Source organism: Hemitrygon akajei, chromosome 19, assembly GCF_048418815.1.
Source record: "Hemitrygon akajei chromosome 19, sHemAka1.3, whole genome shotgun sequence".
NCBI classification, from domain to species: domain Eukaryota; kingdom Metazoa; phylum Chordata; class Chondrichthyes; order Myliobatiformes; family Dasyatidae; genus Hemitrygon; species Hemitrygon akajei.
Window position 1 is genome coordinate 65,939,000 of NC_133142.1, and position 16,526 is coordinate 65,955,525.

Genomic DNA, 16,526 nt, shown 5'->3' on the forward strand with positions numbered 1-16,526 from the left:
AGATATCGGTGTTCATTCCATAAGATGGGAGGCTACTCAGGAGCAATATAAGGTGTTGCTCCTCCAACCTGAGTATGGCCTCAATGTGACAGTAGAGGAGACCATGTGTTAGTATGGGAAAGGGAAGTCGAACTGAAAAGGGTAGCAGCTGGGAGTTTTGATTATATAATTGAAGTTACTGACAGCACTATTCCCTGCAGATCAAAAGATGTCCAATCCTTCAAAATTTTCCAGCTTTATGTCTGCATGTAGATGAGGTGGTTTTGCTGCCAAGATCTCTATCCATTTGTAGGAAGTGGATTCATTGATGGTATCTTCAAAACTTTGTTATTAAATTTACAATTCAATACTAATATAAATATCATCTTGAATCTATCACAGTTTGAACAATATACTACAAAACATGCCTCCTCACTTAATCTTTCCATTCTTCATTCTTCCTTCAGGTTTTGTTGATAACAAAATTCATGTCCTCATTTTCATAACATGATCTGCACTGTCACTGGGGCTTTAGAGAAAGTGAATTATTGAACCATTGACCCATGTACAGTAGGCTATGCAGGAGAAATAACATTGTGGTTAATTTAGTGAACTACTAGCCTGAGTTCCAGGCTACTAATCTAAAGCCATGAGTACAAATCTCTCATTGATGGTGGGGAAAATTAAATTATTATTTTTTTAATGTTGGTCTTGTTGGATCATTGTTTAAAAATACATTTTATTTCAGTAACAGGCTTCAGTAAAGAAAATTAAGCACCTTTGACTGGTTTTGTTTGGTTCCCGTCTGACTCTAGGTGTGGTTGTCACAAATTTGAGCTGATTTCACAACCTACAAGCTCACTTTCAAGGACTCTACAACTTATGTTTTCAGTGTTATTTATTTTTATTTGCACAATTTGTCTTCTTTTGCACATTGACTCTTCACCAATCATTGTTTATGTATAGTTTTTCATAAATTCTATTGTATTTCTTTATTTTCCTGTAAATACCTGCAAGAAAATGAATCTCAAGTTAGTATATAGTAACACACGTTACTACATACTATAATATAAAGTTACTTTGACTTTGATTTTGACTTTTAACAGAATCAATACTGAGGGGTTGACAGTAAATTATTGCATTGCTAGCAATGTTAGGAGTTTGAAGAGATGTGGTATGTCATCAAAGACTCTTGCAAATTTCTACAGATGTATGATAGAGAGCATTCTGACTGGTTGCATTGCCTAGTATGGAGGCTCCAATGCACAGGATTGCTGGCTGCTGCATAGCTAGCTCCATCATGGGAACAACCTTCCCTACCAATGAGGACACCTTCAAGAGGCAGTACCTCAAGAAGGAGGTGTCTATCATTAAGGATCCTCACCATCCAGAACATGCCCTCTTCTTTTTATTACCATCAGGGAGGAGGTATAGGAGTCTGAAGATCCAGATTCAATAATTCATATACAATTTGTTCCCTTCTGTTATCAGATTACAGAGCAGTCCATGAACCCATAAACATTACTTCATTATTCCTTTTTTATTGATTTAATTATCTAGTCAGTTGCAGTAGTTTTATAGCTTTGCACTGTTCTGCTTCCACAAAACATAAAATTTCATTTCATATATTACAGTGATAATGGATCTGATTCCGATTCTAAAATCCTGTCATCAAGCAAATAGTTGTTGGTTGACAAGTAAATTAATTATTGACCAATGTTACCATGCTGAGTGTACCAGAGCTGGTATTGATTTATCCTGTGTTATGTGAGAATTTATTAATCTGTGAATGGTTTAAAGATAATTTGGAATAATTCAGGTAATCAACCCGTGCTCTTCAATTAATGATTTTGCCACAAGATGCTGTGTAAGTTGTATTCAAAGGGTAAAAAGCTCTCACTGAAATTTGGATCATAATGCAACTTGTTGTCTCTTGTCAGTACTCTCTGCAGCTTAAGCCAGAAATAACGCTCCGCATGAGGATTGTGGGGCCATCTTAAAACAGAAGCTTTGCACAATCTCTTACGCAACTGGAGATAACGAGACTTTTGCAAGAACTGATCCAAAAGGACCAAGACTATGACATCTATCTTGTCATCTAGTAGCCGCTGGTGAGCGATGAAAAAAGCCTGTCTCAACTGTCCACTTAGAATGCAAGTGTTTGCCAGTATGAAGATTGTTTTCCTACTTTGGTAGATGGCATCATACAAGTTCTCTATTGATGACTTCCCAGGAATCCAATCTCTCTCCTCAAGACAAAGGCTGAAACTAGGCTGTCCTTTCTTCTCAAGGTTCACCACGAGCTCATGGTATACCCAGTCAGCTACAGCTTTGTGATTAGTATCGAAAACTATAAATGCATCATATTGCAGATTTTCTGAGGGAATTATTGTGCTGCCTTTTAACTTGGCGACACAAATATGGAAGGTATACCAAAAATCCCAGCCAAATAGTTTATTCAATATTGGCAGGGCTGTGAAGATCACAGTTAGCAGAAAGGACACAACAAAGCCTATACTCCCAAGCATTTTCTGACAGGACAAGGGATCTGTTAAAAGAATACTTTGGCCTACTTGTGATTCTGGAAAACCGCACTTCCAATCAGTAGTGAGATGTAATAGTGAAATTTTTGTGTCCTTGATGAAATGAATGAGCCAGTCAGCATCACAAGTGCAGCTAAAAGGATTGCTGCCGAGAGCCAGCGTTTCCAACCCTTGCAGGAGTTCAGAAGGAAAGCTATTTGCGTGCAATTCTTTGATAGAATTCTGACTTAAGTCAAGATAACGTATTGATTTGACCTCAGAAAAAAACTCACTGGGAAGGTGGGATATTTTGTTGTTTTGCAAATAGAGTTTGAAGAACGTTTTGGGAAAGTGACATGGATTTGAAGGCAAACCACGGAGCAAATTTTGGCTCAAGTCTAGAACTTCAAGGTTTATCAATTTCGTTAGGTTATCCCAATTGAAAAAGTCAATTTTATTGTTGTTAATGTAAAGTTCTTTCAGACTTTGTGGAAATCTAACCATTACTTCTGGAGGTACTGTCTTCAGAATGTTCCTCGAGATATCCAGGACTGTTAAGTTGTGAAGATTGCGGAAAAAATTCCAGTAAGTATTTGTCCCACTCTCCCACATCACACTCAACAAGTTTCCACTGAAGTCCAACACATTCAAAGTGTTACTGTGGAGTTCACTTGAGACCCGTTTTGCTATATAGTTATTTGCAAGACTTAACCATCTAATAGAGTGCATGTTTTTGATGAATTCAAGACGATGGCCCATCCCTATCATTTCAAAAGTGTAGCTGTTGTAACTGAGATCTAAAACTTCAAGCGTTGGGATCTCCGAAAATGCCTCCCTAAAATAGAAATCTATTCTATTGTGAGCAAGGTCCAAATACTTAAGGCTTTTCAGTCTGTTGAATTGTTTTCCATTCAGTGCCTGTGTAATGTAATTGCAGGACAATAAAAGGCACTGGATGTCTTCCAGTCCTTCAAAATTTTTCGGCTTTATGTCTGCAATATTATTGAATGACAAGTCAAAGACTTTCCCAAAAGAAGAGCACCTCTCAAAAGAAAAGAAGGAAGATGCCCATTTTGATTTCTTTCTCTGAATATTCTCATAGTCCCTTCTTCTCTCAGGGATCCGGCTCTCTTGGTGGCTGGTGTCAACTAGGTCTTTATTGTTCCTGCCGTTTTTATCTTGATGTGGGCCCGAGTTCTGCGGAGAAAACGACACCTTGTTTTCTGAAAGCCCAATATATTTCAATGACTCCGTATTTGCAAAGAGCTTTAAGTCAATCTTCTCAATGAAATTCATCCGGAAGTTTACAGACTTGATGTTGTGAATACTGAGCAATGGATGTATGTCATTTTTATCCAAAATGTGAAAGAAATATCCGTCAATCTGAAACTTATTCAAAGATATCAGGTTCGCTAAAGAAGGAGGCAAGACAAGGCGGTCAAAAGTTTTCAATGGTTCATAGTTATACATTAAGTTGAGATCTTGTAGACTGGTCAGGCTGGCAAAAAATGTAGCATTTTGTATTGCGTAAGCGAGGTAGTTGTCAGATAGATCCAAGGAGACTAAGTTTCCAAGTGTCTGGAATAAGGTGTCATTCAAGTGCCTAAGAGAGTTGCCCCTGAGCACCAGTTGCTTGAGATTCTTCAGAGCGGTGAAGGCTTCTGCAGATAACTCAATGGACTTGTTGCCTTTGCAAGGGAAACACGGCTGGGCAGCATGATCACACCTTTGGCAGTTCCACGCCAGGGAAAGGTATTCCAAATGAATGAGATTTTTAAAATCCTTTGAAGAGATCTGTGGAATTTTATTCTCAGACAGGATCAATTTTTTCAAGGATCCTGGGAGTCCCCTAGGCACAGTTGTTATGCTGTTGAAACTCAGGTCCAGTGAGTATAGATATGACATGTTCTTAAAGGTGTCTTCAGCAAAGGTAAATGATCCATTGCATGGATTTTGATAGAAGCAGTTTTTACTAAAGTTGAGAAATTCCAGGTTAACCAGATTGCAGACATCATTAGGTTGCAAATTAATGATGTTATTGAGTGCCAATTCTAAGCCAATAAGGTTTGCTGGCAGCAGTGGAATGCTAGTTAAACTATTTCCAGTTAGGTTAACTACTTTTAAATTATGAAGCTGAAGGAAGGCTCTGGACTTGATGGTTAATTTGCATATCTGACCAGGTAAGCGCAGGTTCCCTGGACAGCAGTTCATACTCAGGTCAATCACCTGGAGGTTTGGGGCACCTGAGAAGGCTTGGTTATTGACTTCTCGTAGCGAATTCATATTCAGCAGGAGGATGGTGGCATTTTCTGATCTGATTATTGGCACTGAGGTTAAATGCCTCTCGCTGCAGTCTATCTGTTTGGAAGTCCTGTTTCCATCGCAAGGCATGAAGGCTGGAAAATGACACCAGGCAAGATGGTGATTGAAAAGGACAAGCAAGAGGATGGCTTCTCCCACGCATTTCTTCCAAACAGCCTATTGCAAAGAAAAATTGAAAGTGCAGTCATATTCCATTAGAAACATCAAAGCTCTAGACAAAGTAAGTAAAGGTAGATACCAGAGGGTGAATTTATTGGCAAAAGAATTGTAATCACAAAAGTGAGTATGGCTGATCTGAAATTTGTTGCTTAAGTGGTTGTGTTTTCCCCCTAAAGGGGAATCTCAAACAAGGGCATATGGTTACTAGTTTGGGGTATGAAAATTTAAAGGTCGGCTGCATTCCTCACAGAGCTTAGTGTATCACTGGAATTCTGCACCCATTTGGCTTGTGGAGGCTGGATCATTTGAAGTAAATACATTTTTTGAAAAATTGGGGACTATGGAGAATTGCCATCCAAGAGGAGATGAGGTTTGGGACATAACAATCATGATCATATTGAATGGCAAGTGGCCTTCTGCTTTCTTATATTCTTGTCTGTAACAAGAATATATTCTCAGGTTATTTCTTCAGCAGTTTGAACGGGGCCCGACTGCGCAGGTGCATGGAGGTCAGCCAGTGAGAACAGCGGGAAGAGTTTAAAAAGAAGACAGCTTTACAGAGCAGGCATCGGTGGAGCGGACAACGGATAGTGGGAGACAGAGTAGGAAGACTTTGGCTCAACGGGGCTTAGGCGATAATGGGTCGAGGCGAGGTAGATTGCCTGTGTAGAATACAGACAAGAGGTATGTATGTGAGGCTGGTTTTCTGTGCTCAGTGTCAGATGTGGGAGGTCCTGGAGACTCCCAGCCTCCCGAACAGCCACCAGGTGCGTTGAGCTGCAGCTCCTTAGAGACCACGTCAGGGAACTGGAGATGCAGCTCGATGATCTTCATCTGGTCAGGAAGAGTGAGGAATTGATAGAGAGGAACTATAGGCAGGTAGTTACACCGGGACCTCAGGAGACAGATAAGTGGGTAACAGTCAGGAGAGGGAAGGACAGGAAGCAGATGCGAGAGAGTACCCCAGTGGCTATCCTCCTTTACTCCTGTTTGAGTACTGTTGGGGGGGGGGACGGCCTACCTGGGGGAAGCAATAGTGGTCGTGCCTCTGGCACAGAGTCTGGCCCTGTGGCTCAGTAGGGTAGGGAAAAGAAGGCGATGGCAGCAGTGATAGGCGACTCTATAATTAGGGGGTCAGACAGGCAATTCTGTGGACACAGGAAAGAAACGCAGATGGTAGTTTGCCTCCCAGGTGCCAGGGATGTTTCTGATCGCGTCTTGAAGTGGAAAGGAGAACAGCCAGAGGTCGTGGTTCATATTGGTACCAACAACAGAGGTAGGAAAAGGGAGGAGGTCCTGAAAACAGATTACAGGGAGTTAGGAAGGAAGTTTACAAGCAGGAACTCAAAAGTAGTAATCTCCGGATTACTGCCTGTGCCACATGACAGTGAGTATAGGAATAGAATGAGGTGGAGGACAAATGCGTGGCTGAGGGATTGGAGCAGTGGGCAGGGATTCAGATTTCTATTTCATTGGAACCTCTTCTGGGGCAGGTGGGACCTGTACAAAAAGGACGGGTTGCACTTGAATCCCAGGGGGACCAATATCCTGGCGGGGAGGTTTGCAAAGGTTATTGGGGAGAGTTTAAACTGGAATTGCTGGGGGGTGGGAACCAAACTGAAATGACGGAGGAAAGGGAGGTTGGCTCACAAATAGAGAAAGCTTGGAGACAGTGCGAAAGGGAGAATAGGCAGGTGATGGAGAAGGGATACGATCAGACTGATGGTTTGAGATGTGTCTATTTTAATGCGAGGAGTATTATGAATAAAGCGGATGAGCTTAGAGTGTGGATCAGCACTTGGAGCTATGATGTTGTGGCCATTACAGAGACTTGGATGGCTCAGGGGAAGGAATGGCTATTTCAAGTGCCAGGCTTTAGATGTTTCAGAAAGGACAGGGAGGGAGGCAAAAGAGGTGGGGGTGTGGCACTGTTGATCAGAGATAGTGGCACAGCTGCAGAAAAGGAGGAAGTCATGGAGGGGTTGTCTCTGTGGGTGGAAGTTAAGAATAGGAAGGGGTCAATAACTCTACTGGGTGTTTTTTTATAGACCATCCAATAGTAACAGGGACATCAAGGAACAGATAGGGAGACAGATTCTGGAAAGGTGTAATAATAACAGGGTTGTATTGGTGGGAGATTTTAATTTCCCAAATATTGACTGATATCTCCCTAGAGCGAGGGGTTTAGATGGGGTGGAGTTTGTTAGGTGTGTTCAGGAAAGTTTCATGACACGTTATGTAGATAAGCCTACAAGAGGAGAGGCTGTACTTGATCTGGTATTGGGAAATGAACCTGGTCAGGTGTCAGATCTTTCAGTAGGAGAGCATTTTGGAGATAGTGATCACAATTCTATCTCCTTTACCATAGCATTAGAGAGGGACAGGAACAGACAAGATAGGGAAACGTTTAATTGGAGTAAGAGGAAATATGAGGCTATCAGGCAGGAACTTGGCAGTATAAATTGGAAGCAGATGTTCTCAGGGAAACATATAGAAGAAATGAGGCAAATCTTCAGGGGATATCTGCATGGGGTTCTGCATAGGTACGTTCCAATGAGACATGGAAAGGATGGTAGGATACAGGAACCGTGGTGTACAAAGGCTGTTGTAAATCTAGTCAAGAAGAAAAGAAGAGCTTATGAAAGGTTCAAAAATGGGACAATGATAGAGATCTAGAAGAGTAGAAGGCTAGGAGGAAGGAGCTTAAGAAAGAAATTAGGAGAGACGAAAGGAGCCATGAGAAGGCCTTGCCGGACAGGATTAAGGAAAACCCCAAGGCATTCTACAAGTAAGTGAAGAGCAAGAGGATAAGATGTGAGAGAATAGGACCAATCAAGTGAGACAGTGGAAAAGTGTGTATGGAACCAGAGGAGATAGCAGAGGTACTTAATGAGTACTTGCTTCAGTATTCACTACGGAAAAGGAACTTGGTGATTGTAGGGATGAATAACAGCAGTCTGAAAAACTTCAGCATGTAGATATTAAGAAAGAGGAGCTTTTGGAAAGCATCAAGTTGGATAAGTCACCGGGACTGGACAGGATGTACCCCAGGCTACTGTGAGAAGTGAGGAAGGAGATTGCTGAGTCTCATGCGATGATCTTTGCATCATCAGTGAGGACAGGAGAGGTTCTGGAGGATTGGAGGGCTGTGGATGTTGTTCCCTTATTCAAAAAGGGAGTAGGGATAGTCCAGGAAATTATAGACTAGTAAGCCTTACTTCAGTGGTTGGTAAGTTGATAGAGAAGATCCTGAGAGGCTGGATTTATGAACATTTGGAGAGCCATAATATGATTAGGAATAGTCAGCATGGCTTTGTCAAAGGCAGGTTGTGCCTTACGAGCCTGATTGAATTTTTTGAGGATGTGACTAAACATTTCGATGAAGGTAGAGCCATAGAAGCACCTGGGCAACAGTTGTTGTATGCGCAGTCTCTCCCATCTCAGCCACTGAAGCTTGTAAATCCTCCAGAATTGTCATAGGTCTCTTGGTGACCTCCCTCTCTAGTGCCCTTCTTGCACTGTCACTCAGTTTTTGAGGACGGCCTGCTCTAGGCAGATTTACAGCTGTGCCATATTCTTACCATTTTTTGATGATTGACCTAACTGCACTCCAGGCGATACTCAGTGACTTGGAAATTTTCTTGACCTGTGCTTTTCAATAGCCTTTGAAAAGGCTATTTTCAAACGGCTCCTTTGAAAAGGAGTTGCTTAGAGTGTTCTTTTGTCTTCATGGTGTAGTGTTTGCCAGGAAACTAATTAACCAGCAGTTGGACCTTCCAGGTACAGGTGTATTTTTACTACAGTCAATTGAAACACCTTGACTGCACACAGGTCTCCAAAAACAGATCTTCATTTAAATAATTATGTAGCCTCTAAAACCAATTGGCTGCACCAGTGATGATTTGGTATGCCATATTAAAGGGTGGTGAATATTTATACTTTCAATTATTTTGTGTTTTATATTTGTAATGAATTTAGATCACTTTGTAGAGATCTGTTTTCACTTTGACACGAGAGTCCTTTTCTGTTGATCAGGGTCAAAAAAGCCAAATTAAATCCACTGTGATTCAATGCTGAAAAACAATAGAGCATGAAAACCTCTGGGGGAGGGGAGTGTTGCATACTTTTTATAGGCACTGTGGATAGATTAGCTTTATTTGTCACATATACCTCAGAACATACCATGAAAGGCGTCCTAATGCATCAAATCTAATCAGTCAGGTTTGTACTGGCCAGTCCACAAGTGTCACCAGGTTTCTGGTGCCAACATAACATGTCCACAAATCACTAACCCTAACCATGAATATAGGAGGAAACTAGATCACCTAGAGGAAATCCACGCGGTCCTGTACAAACTCCTTACAGTCTGCAGCAGGGATCAAACTCTGATTGATTTTACAGCTGTCACTGTAAAATGATTGTATTAATCACTATGTTAACATTCTGGCCCTTTTAAATGCAGCTCCTCAGCAATGCCATGTGAAAGCAGAGGTCCATGCACACTCACATGACACCCACCTCAACCTCACAGTGACCTCAGTTAACTTCTCTATTCCCATTAATCCATTGGATGGTTTGAAACAGCAGAAACTTCCCACAACTAAATGGGAAGTCATTGTCTTTGGTCACTAGAAACTACATACACTAAGGAAGTCGCATCAACGTATTTATACATGGTTAAGAAAGCATACGGGCATTGGCCTTCATCAATCGTGGGATTGAGTTTAAGAGCCAAGAGGTAATGTTGCAGCTATATAGGACCCTTGTCAGACCCCACTTGGAGTTCTGTGCTCAGTTCTGGTGACCTCACTACAGGAAGGATGTGGAAACCATAGAAAGGGTGCAGTGGAGATTTACAAGAATGTTGCCTGGATTGGAGAGTATGCCTTATGAGAATAGGTTGAGTGAACTCGGGCTTTTCTCTTTGGAGCGACAGAGGATGAGACGTAACCTGATAGAGGTGTATAAGATGATGAGAGGCTTTAATCATGTGGATAGTCAGAGGCTTTTTTCCCAGGGCTGAAATGGCAAACATGAGAAGGCATAGTTTTAAGGTGCTTGGAAGTAGGTACAGAGGAGATGTCAGATTAAGTTTTTTATGCAGAGAGTGGTGAGTGCGTGGAATGGGCTGCTGGTGACACTGGTGGAGGGGGATACGATAGGGTCTTTTAAGAAGCTCCTGGACAGGTACATGGAGCTCAGAAAAATAGAGGGCTATGGGTAACCCTAGGTAATTTCTAAGGTAAGGACATGTTTGGCACAGCTTTGTGGGCTGAAGGGCCTGTATTGTGCTGTAGGTTTTCTATGTTTCTATTTAGAAAACCATCATGTAAACAGGCAGTCATAGTTTTATGATGGGAAATTATGTTGGGCAAATTTATTAGAGGTCTTTGTAATGATCAGGGTGGAGAAAGGAGAACCAATAGATGTTTTGTATTTGGAATTCCAAATGGACAGCTTACTGTTACTAAACTGTTGTAGGGACCTCTTATACAATAACATGGACTCTTGACCACACAATCTACTTTGTTGTGATCTTACACTTAATGTTTACCTACACTGAACTTTTTTGGTAGCTTATACACTTTTACACTTTGTTCTACCATATTCTCTAGCTTAATGCATTGTTTCATGATTTGTTCTGTATAAACAGTGCACAAGACAACCTGTACATTGCATCTTCAAAGTTCAAAGTTCAAAGTAAAATTTATTATCAAAGTACATACATGTCACCACAAACAACCCTGAAATTTTTTTTCTGCAGGCATACTTAGAACAGTAACTATAAATAGGATCAATGGACAACAAACTGCAAATGCTGATATAAATAAATAGCAATAAATAACAAGTATGAAATAACAAAATAAAGAATCCTTAAAGTGAAACCATCAGTTGTGGGAACACCAGAAGTAGAATGAGTGTAATTATCCTCTTTTGTTCAAGAGCCTGATGGTTGAGGCTTAGAGTTCTTGAACCTGGTGGTGCAAGTCCTGAGGTATTTGTACCCTCTACCTGATTACAGCAGTGAGAAAAGAGCATGGCCTGGGTGGTGATGAATGCTACTTTTCTACAGCAACGTTTCATTTAGATGTGCTCAGTGTTTGGGAGGATTTTACCTGTGATATACTGGGCCAAATCCACTACTTTTTGTAGGATTTTTCCCTCAAAGGCATTAGTATTCCCATACCAGGCCACAATGTAGCCAGTGAGCACACTTTCCACCACACACACTGTGGTGAACTACATATACCTGTCTGGACACGCCCCCCCTGCTGACTGCTCCTGTGGCTCCTCCTGCAGACCCCTGTATAAAGGCGATTGGAGCCACAGACCCTTCCTCAGTCTCCAGGATGTTGTGTGATGGTCACTTGCTGCTTGTGCTTTCTTCCAGCCAATAAAAGCCTACCTTAACCCACGTCTCAGAGTTATTGATGGTGCATCACACACATAGAAGTTTGCCAAGGTTTTCGATGGCATGCCATATCTCCGCAGACTCCTGGGGAAGTAGAGGCCCTGTTGTGCTTTCTTTGCAATTATGTTTATATGATGGGTTCTGAGACAGTGACACTCAGGAATTTAAAATTGTTGACCATCTCCATCTCTGATGATTACTGGCTCATGGATCACTGATTTCCCTCTCCTGAAGTCTACAATCAGTTCCTTGATCTTATTAATATTGAGTGAGAGGTTGCTGTTATTACACCACTCAGCCAAATTTTCAGTTCCCCCTCTGTATGCTGATTCATCACCACCTTTGATACAGCCCACAGCAGTGATGTTATCAGCAAACTTGTATACGCTGTTGGAGCTGTACTTAGTCACACAGTCATAAGTGTAAAACGAATAGAATGGGGGCTAAGCACACATACCCGGTGGTGCTCCTGTGCTGATGGAGATTGTGGGGATGAAGTTTTGCCAATTCAGCCAGAGAGGGGTCTACAAAGAAGGAAACTGGGGATCCAATTGCACCACAAGGATGTATTGAGGCCCAGGTCTTTGGAGTTTACTGATTAGTTTTGAGGGGATGATAGTATTAAATGCTGTGCTGTAATTGATTAACATCATTCTGATGTGTGCATCTTTGCTGTCCAGATGTTCCGGGGTTGTGTGGAGAGCCAATGAGATGGGATCTGCTGTAGACCTATTGCTTCTTTTGGCAAATTGGAGCGAATCCAAGTCACCATTCAGACAGGAGTTGATATGCTTTAATGCCAGTCTCTCAATACACTTCATCACTGTGGCACTGAGCAATAGTCATTGAGACAGGTTACCACACTCTTCTTGGGCACCAGTATGATTGAACCCTGCTTTAACCAGGTGGGTACCACACACTGCCAGAGCAAGAGATTGAAGATACCTGTGAATACATCAGCCAGTTGGTCAGCACAGGTCTTCAGTACCTGGCCAGGTGTTCTATCTGGACTGGATGCTTTCCTTGGGTTCACTCTCTTCAGAAACTGAGACCAAACGTTCATCAGGAGACATAGGGTGTGTGATGTTTCTTCCCTGTTCTGGTAGTCAAAGCATTGAGCTCATCTGGTAGCGAAGCTCTGCTGTCCCCTATGTCACGAGATTTAGCTTTGTAGGAGCTTGTGGCATTCAAACCCTACCACAGCTGTCGAGCATCCCTCGTTGATTCCAGTCTAGTCTGGAATCTCCACTTCACCCGAGAGATGGCTTTCCAGAGATCATACCTGCACCTCTCGTAGCATTCTTGATGTCCAGACTTCAATACCTCTGATCTGGCTCTCAGCAAATTCAAGATTTCATTGTTCATCAAGGACTTCTGATAAACCCTGCATGATTTTCTGGGGACACATTCATCCACAGCTGTTCTAATAAAGTCTGTTATGACCTTGGTGTAGTCATTCAGATTCTCAGATGAGATCTTGAACACCACCCAGATCACTGACTCGAGGCAATACTATAACCGTTCCTCTGCCTCCTACAACCCCCCTCTTAGTTATCTTGATTTCTGGAGCCTTGTTTTTTAGTCTCTGTCTGTATGCAGGTAGGAGTACATCTAAATGATCTGACTTGCGAAAATGTGTTCTTGGGAAGGAACAAAGGCATTCCCTATCATGGTGTAACAATAGTCTAGTGTGTTGGGACCTCTAGTGCAACAGGTTACGTGCTGGTGATAATTGGGCAGGGTTTTCTTCAAATAGGCCTGGTTAAAGTCACAGGCTATAATTTGAAATGATTTGGGATGGCTACATTGTGCTTCACGAGGGCTTGCTTATAATTGGCCGCTGGTGGTAAAATACAGTCAGGATTATGGATGTGAACTCCCAAGGCAAACAGAATGGTCTACGTTTAATGTTCTAAGTCAGGGGACAAGAAGTTGACATAACCTCAATACCCGTGCACCATCGAGAATTGACTAAAAAAACACAAACCTTTTTCCTTACCAGAGTTCGTGGTTTGATCCATTCTGAAAATCATAAAACCTTCCAGTCATATCACTGCGTCTGGCGTATTCGCTGTTAACCAAGTTTCAATGCAACAAACAACTGAGATCTACCTCATCTGCCTCTGATACTGCAGCTTTGCCCTGAGATCATCAATCTGATTTTCCAGCGACTGCACATTCGCCAACAAGATGCTGGATAGAGATGGCCTCATCCCTCTGTGCTTCAGCCTGGTTTGAATTTTGCCTCTCCTGCTGTGCTTTCAGTCATGGCGTTGACCCTTAAAGGCTCCACATTTAACTGCTCCACAGCTCATGACTTCTGCTCCACACTTAACTATCAAATGTAAGATCCAAAGATCATTGATGTAATTTTGTAGTCCGTTGTTGAGGAAACTTACACGCTGCAGACTACTGCAAAAGTAATTCCAAAGGAGTATATTGAAGCGGAAAACTGGTACAATTTTCTGCAGCCCACAGAGAGTCGCCAATGTACGCCGGCGCTATCTTGGTACATGTGACAATAATAAGCCAATTCCAATATCAATGGCAAGCTAATAGTATGCTGTCTCACAGCTCCTGTGACCCAGGTTTGATCCTAACCTCAGCTACTCTCTGTGTGGTATTTGCCTGTTCTCCCTGTAATCCTGAGTAATCTGGTTTTCTCCCACTTTCAAAGACACAGGTTTGTGTGGAGTTGAGGGGACTGTGAGAGAGAGTAATTACTAGTGAGCCTTTTTGATTCAGTTCTCTAATAATAAAAAAAGTGATGATTGGCAACATTTTTCATGACTTCAGGATTTCCCAGACACTTAGGAAGGACGTACTTCTGGTGTAGTTCTGTTATAATACCAGGAGTACAGCTGCTTTGCATGACAAGTGCACAAAAATGGGACTATAAAATGTGGAATATAGAATAATACAGGCCCTTTGGTCCACAATGTTTTGCTACCTTTTTAACTTATTCCAAGATCATTCTAAACCCTTCCCTCCTACATAGCCCTCTAATTTTCTTTCATCTTTATGCCTATCTAAGAGTCTCTTAATGTCCCTAATGTATCTGACTCTACCACCAGCCCTGGCAGGGTATTTCATGCACCCATCACTCTCAGTGTAAAAAACTGACATTCCCCCATACTTAGTCATTGCCATCCTGAGAAAAGGTGCTGGCTGTCCACTCTATCTACGCCTCTTTTCATAAGACCATAAGATAAAGGAGAAGAATTAGGCCATTTGGCCCATCAAGTCTGCTCCACCATTTCATCATGGCTGATCCATTTTCGCCCTCACCCCAGTCTCCTGTCTGCTCCCCATATCCCTTCATGCTGTGACTAATCACGAATCTGTCAATCTCTGCCTTAAATATTCCCAATAACCTGGTTTCCACAGCAGCCTTGGCAATGAATTCCACAGAACCACCACTCTTTGGCTAAAGAACTTGCTCCTCATCTTTATTCAAAATGTATGTCCCTCTATTCTGAGGCTGTGTCCTCTGGTCTCAGACTCCATCATCTCAGACCGCCCACAAGTATCATCAGCAAACTTGTAGATGGAGTTCAAGCAGAAGCTGGCCACGCAGTCATGAGTGTACAGACAGTTGAGTAGGGGGCTGTGGACACAACCTTGTGGAGCACCAGAATAATCAAAGGTGAGGTGGATTCCAGATTGGCTGGTCCATACATCTTCTTGGCTTCTTTTCTGGGCAGTTGAGTAGATTATCAGTGTGAGGAAGTGATGATATTCCTCTAAATAGTGTTGGTGCTATGAGTGAAGAAATGGATAAGATGTGATGGTAGGTTGGACAACTAGTTTGGAGGAAGTATTAAGATTGTAGTTTGTAGGATGTGTTGGTATTGGAGAGTATCCAGGGGAAATTCACGAGAATTACCCTGCAAATGAAGGGGTTAATGTATGAGGAGTGTTTGATGCTCTGGCCTGTATCACTCTGAAGTTTAAAAGAATAGGGTGGGGGTTGGGGGGGATGTCATTGAAATCTACTGAACATTGAAAGGCTTAGGTAGAGTTGTGGTGGAAAGGATGTTTCCATTAGTGGGTGAGTCTAGGACCAGAGGGCAGTCTCGAAATATAAGGACATTGCTTTAGAATAGAGGAATTTCTTTGGCTAGAGGGTGGTGAATCTGTGGAATTCACTGCCACAGACGGCTGTAGAGGCTAAGTTATTAGATATATTTGAAGTGGAGGTTGATAGATTCTAGATTAGTCAGAGCATCAAAGGTTACGTGGAGATAATAAATGAACCATGAGGAAATGGTGGAGCAGGCTTGATGGGCCAAATGGCTTAATTCTGCTCCTGTGTCTTATGGACTTACGGCATTTTGTGTTTTAAGGAGATGAGAAATGGTGGGCCAACAATGAAGTGGATTGGGGAAGTAATAACTTTCAGGCTTAGTGAATTTTGAAAGCAAAATATTGAGTAACGTTGTGGTCAGGCTGGATTTTTAGGCTGCGAACAATAATGGTGTGTGCGTTAACAAAAGTGGAAAATAATGGGGAAGCAAGTCATGAAGACAGTTGGACTGGTAGACAGTGGCTGTGTTGTATGGTACATTAGGCTGGTAGCTAAAGGTTAAAGGCTGTAACAAGGGGAAGTTTTAGGATAAAAGTCTGGCAGGAAATGAGAGAATAAAAAAGGAAAAAACATAGTGAGTGGGAAACTGTAAAATAAAATATTAGACAGGAAATGAAAATTCAGGGGAAAAGAGTAAGTATGTATCCAGGCTAGGGGGAAAAATAAGTGACTCTATCCTCTATTCAGAAAAAAGTTCTTAACAAAACCTAAGGGCAGGAAGTTTTAGAAAAATTATATTTATATTTCTCCTTTTGGAATTTCAGAGCATTACACTTTGCAGCAAATAAATGTTTTAAAAGGCCATGTCATTCTTGTAATGTAGGAATCATAGGACCCATATGAGCACAGCAGAGAGAGAAATTTGTTAATTAATATGTCTCTCAGAAAGAGTGAAAGATGAAAGATGAAAGATTGGCTTTATTTGTCACATGTACATGGGAACATTGAAGGATTCAGTGAAATGCGTCATTGTGTCAAGTCACCATGCTCCAGGCACCAACATAGCATGCCCACAACTTACTAACTCTAACCTGTACGTCTTTGG

The 16,526-nt window shown here is 41.9% G+C and overlaps 2 protein-coding genes and 1 long non-coding RNA gene across 3 annotated transcripts in view; 1 reads left to right on the forward strand and 2 right to left on the reverse strand.

The window, feature by feature from the left end:
- Positions 1-16,526, reverse strand: part of LOC140742129 (uncharacterized) — a 501,191-nt gene that overhangs the window by 404,922 nt on the left and 79,743 nt on the right. The window lies entirely within an intron of this gene.
- Positions 1-16,526, forward strand: part of LOC140742006 (ETS domain-containing protein Elk-1-like) — a 188,160-nt gene that overhangs the window by 168,279 nt on the left and 3,355 nt on the right. The window lies entirely within an intron of this gene.
- The window catches only part of tlr9 (toll-like receptor 9), an 18,249-nt gene continuing 2,760 nt past the window's right edge, over positions 1,038-16,526 (reverse strand). The window contains exon 2 of the mRNA XM_073072664.1: positions 1,038-4,979. Within this exon, the coding sequence (XP_072928765.1) occupies positions 1,821-4,979 (3,159 nt within the window). The 3' untranslated portion in view covers positions 1,038-1,820. The remainder of the gene's footprint in view (positions 4,980-16,526) is intronic.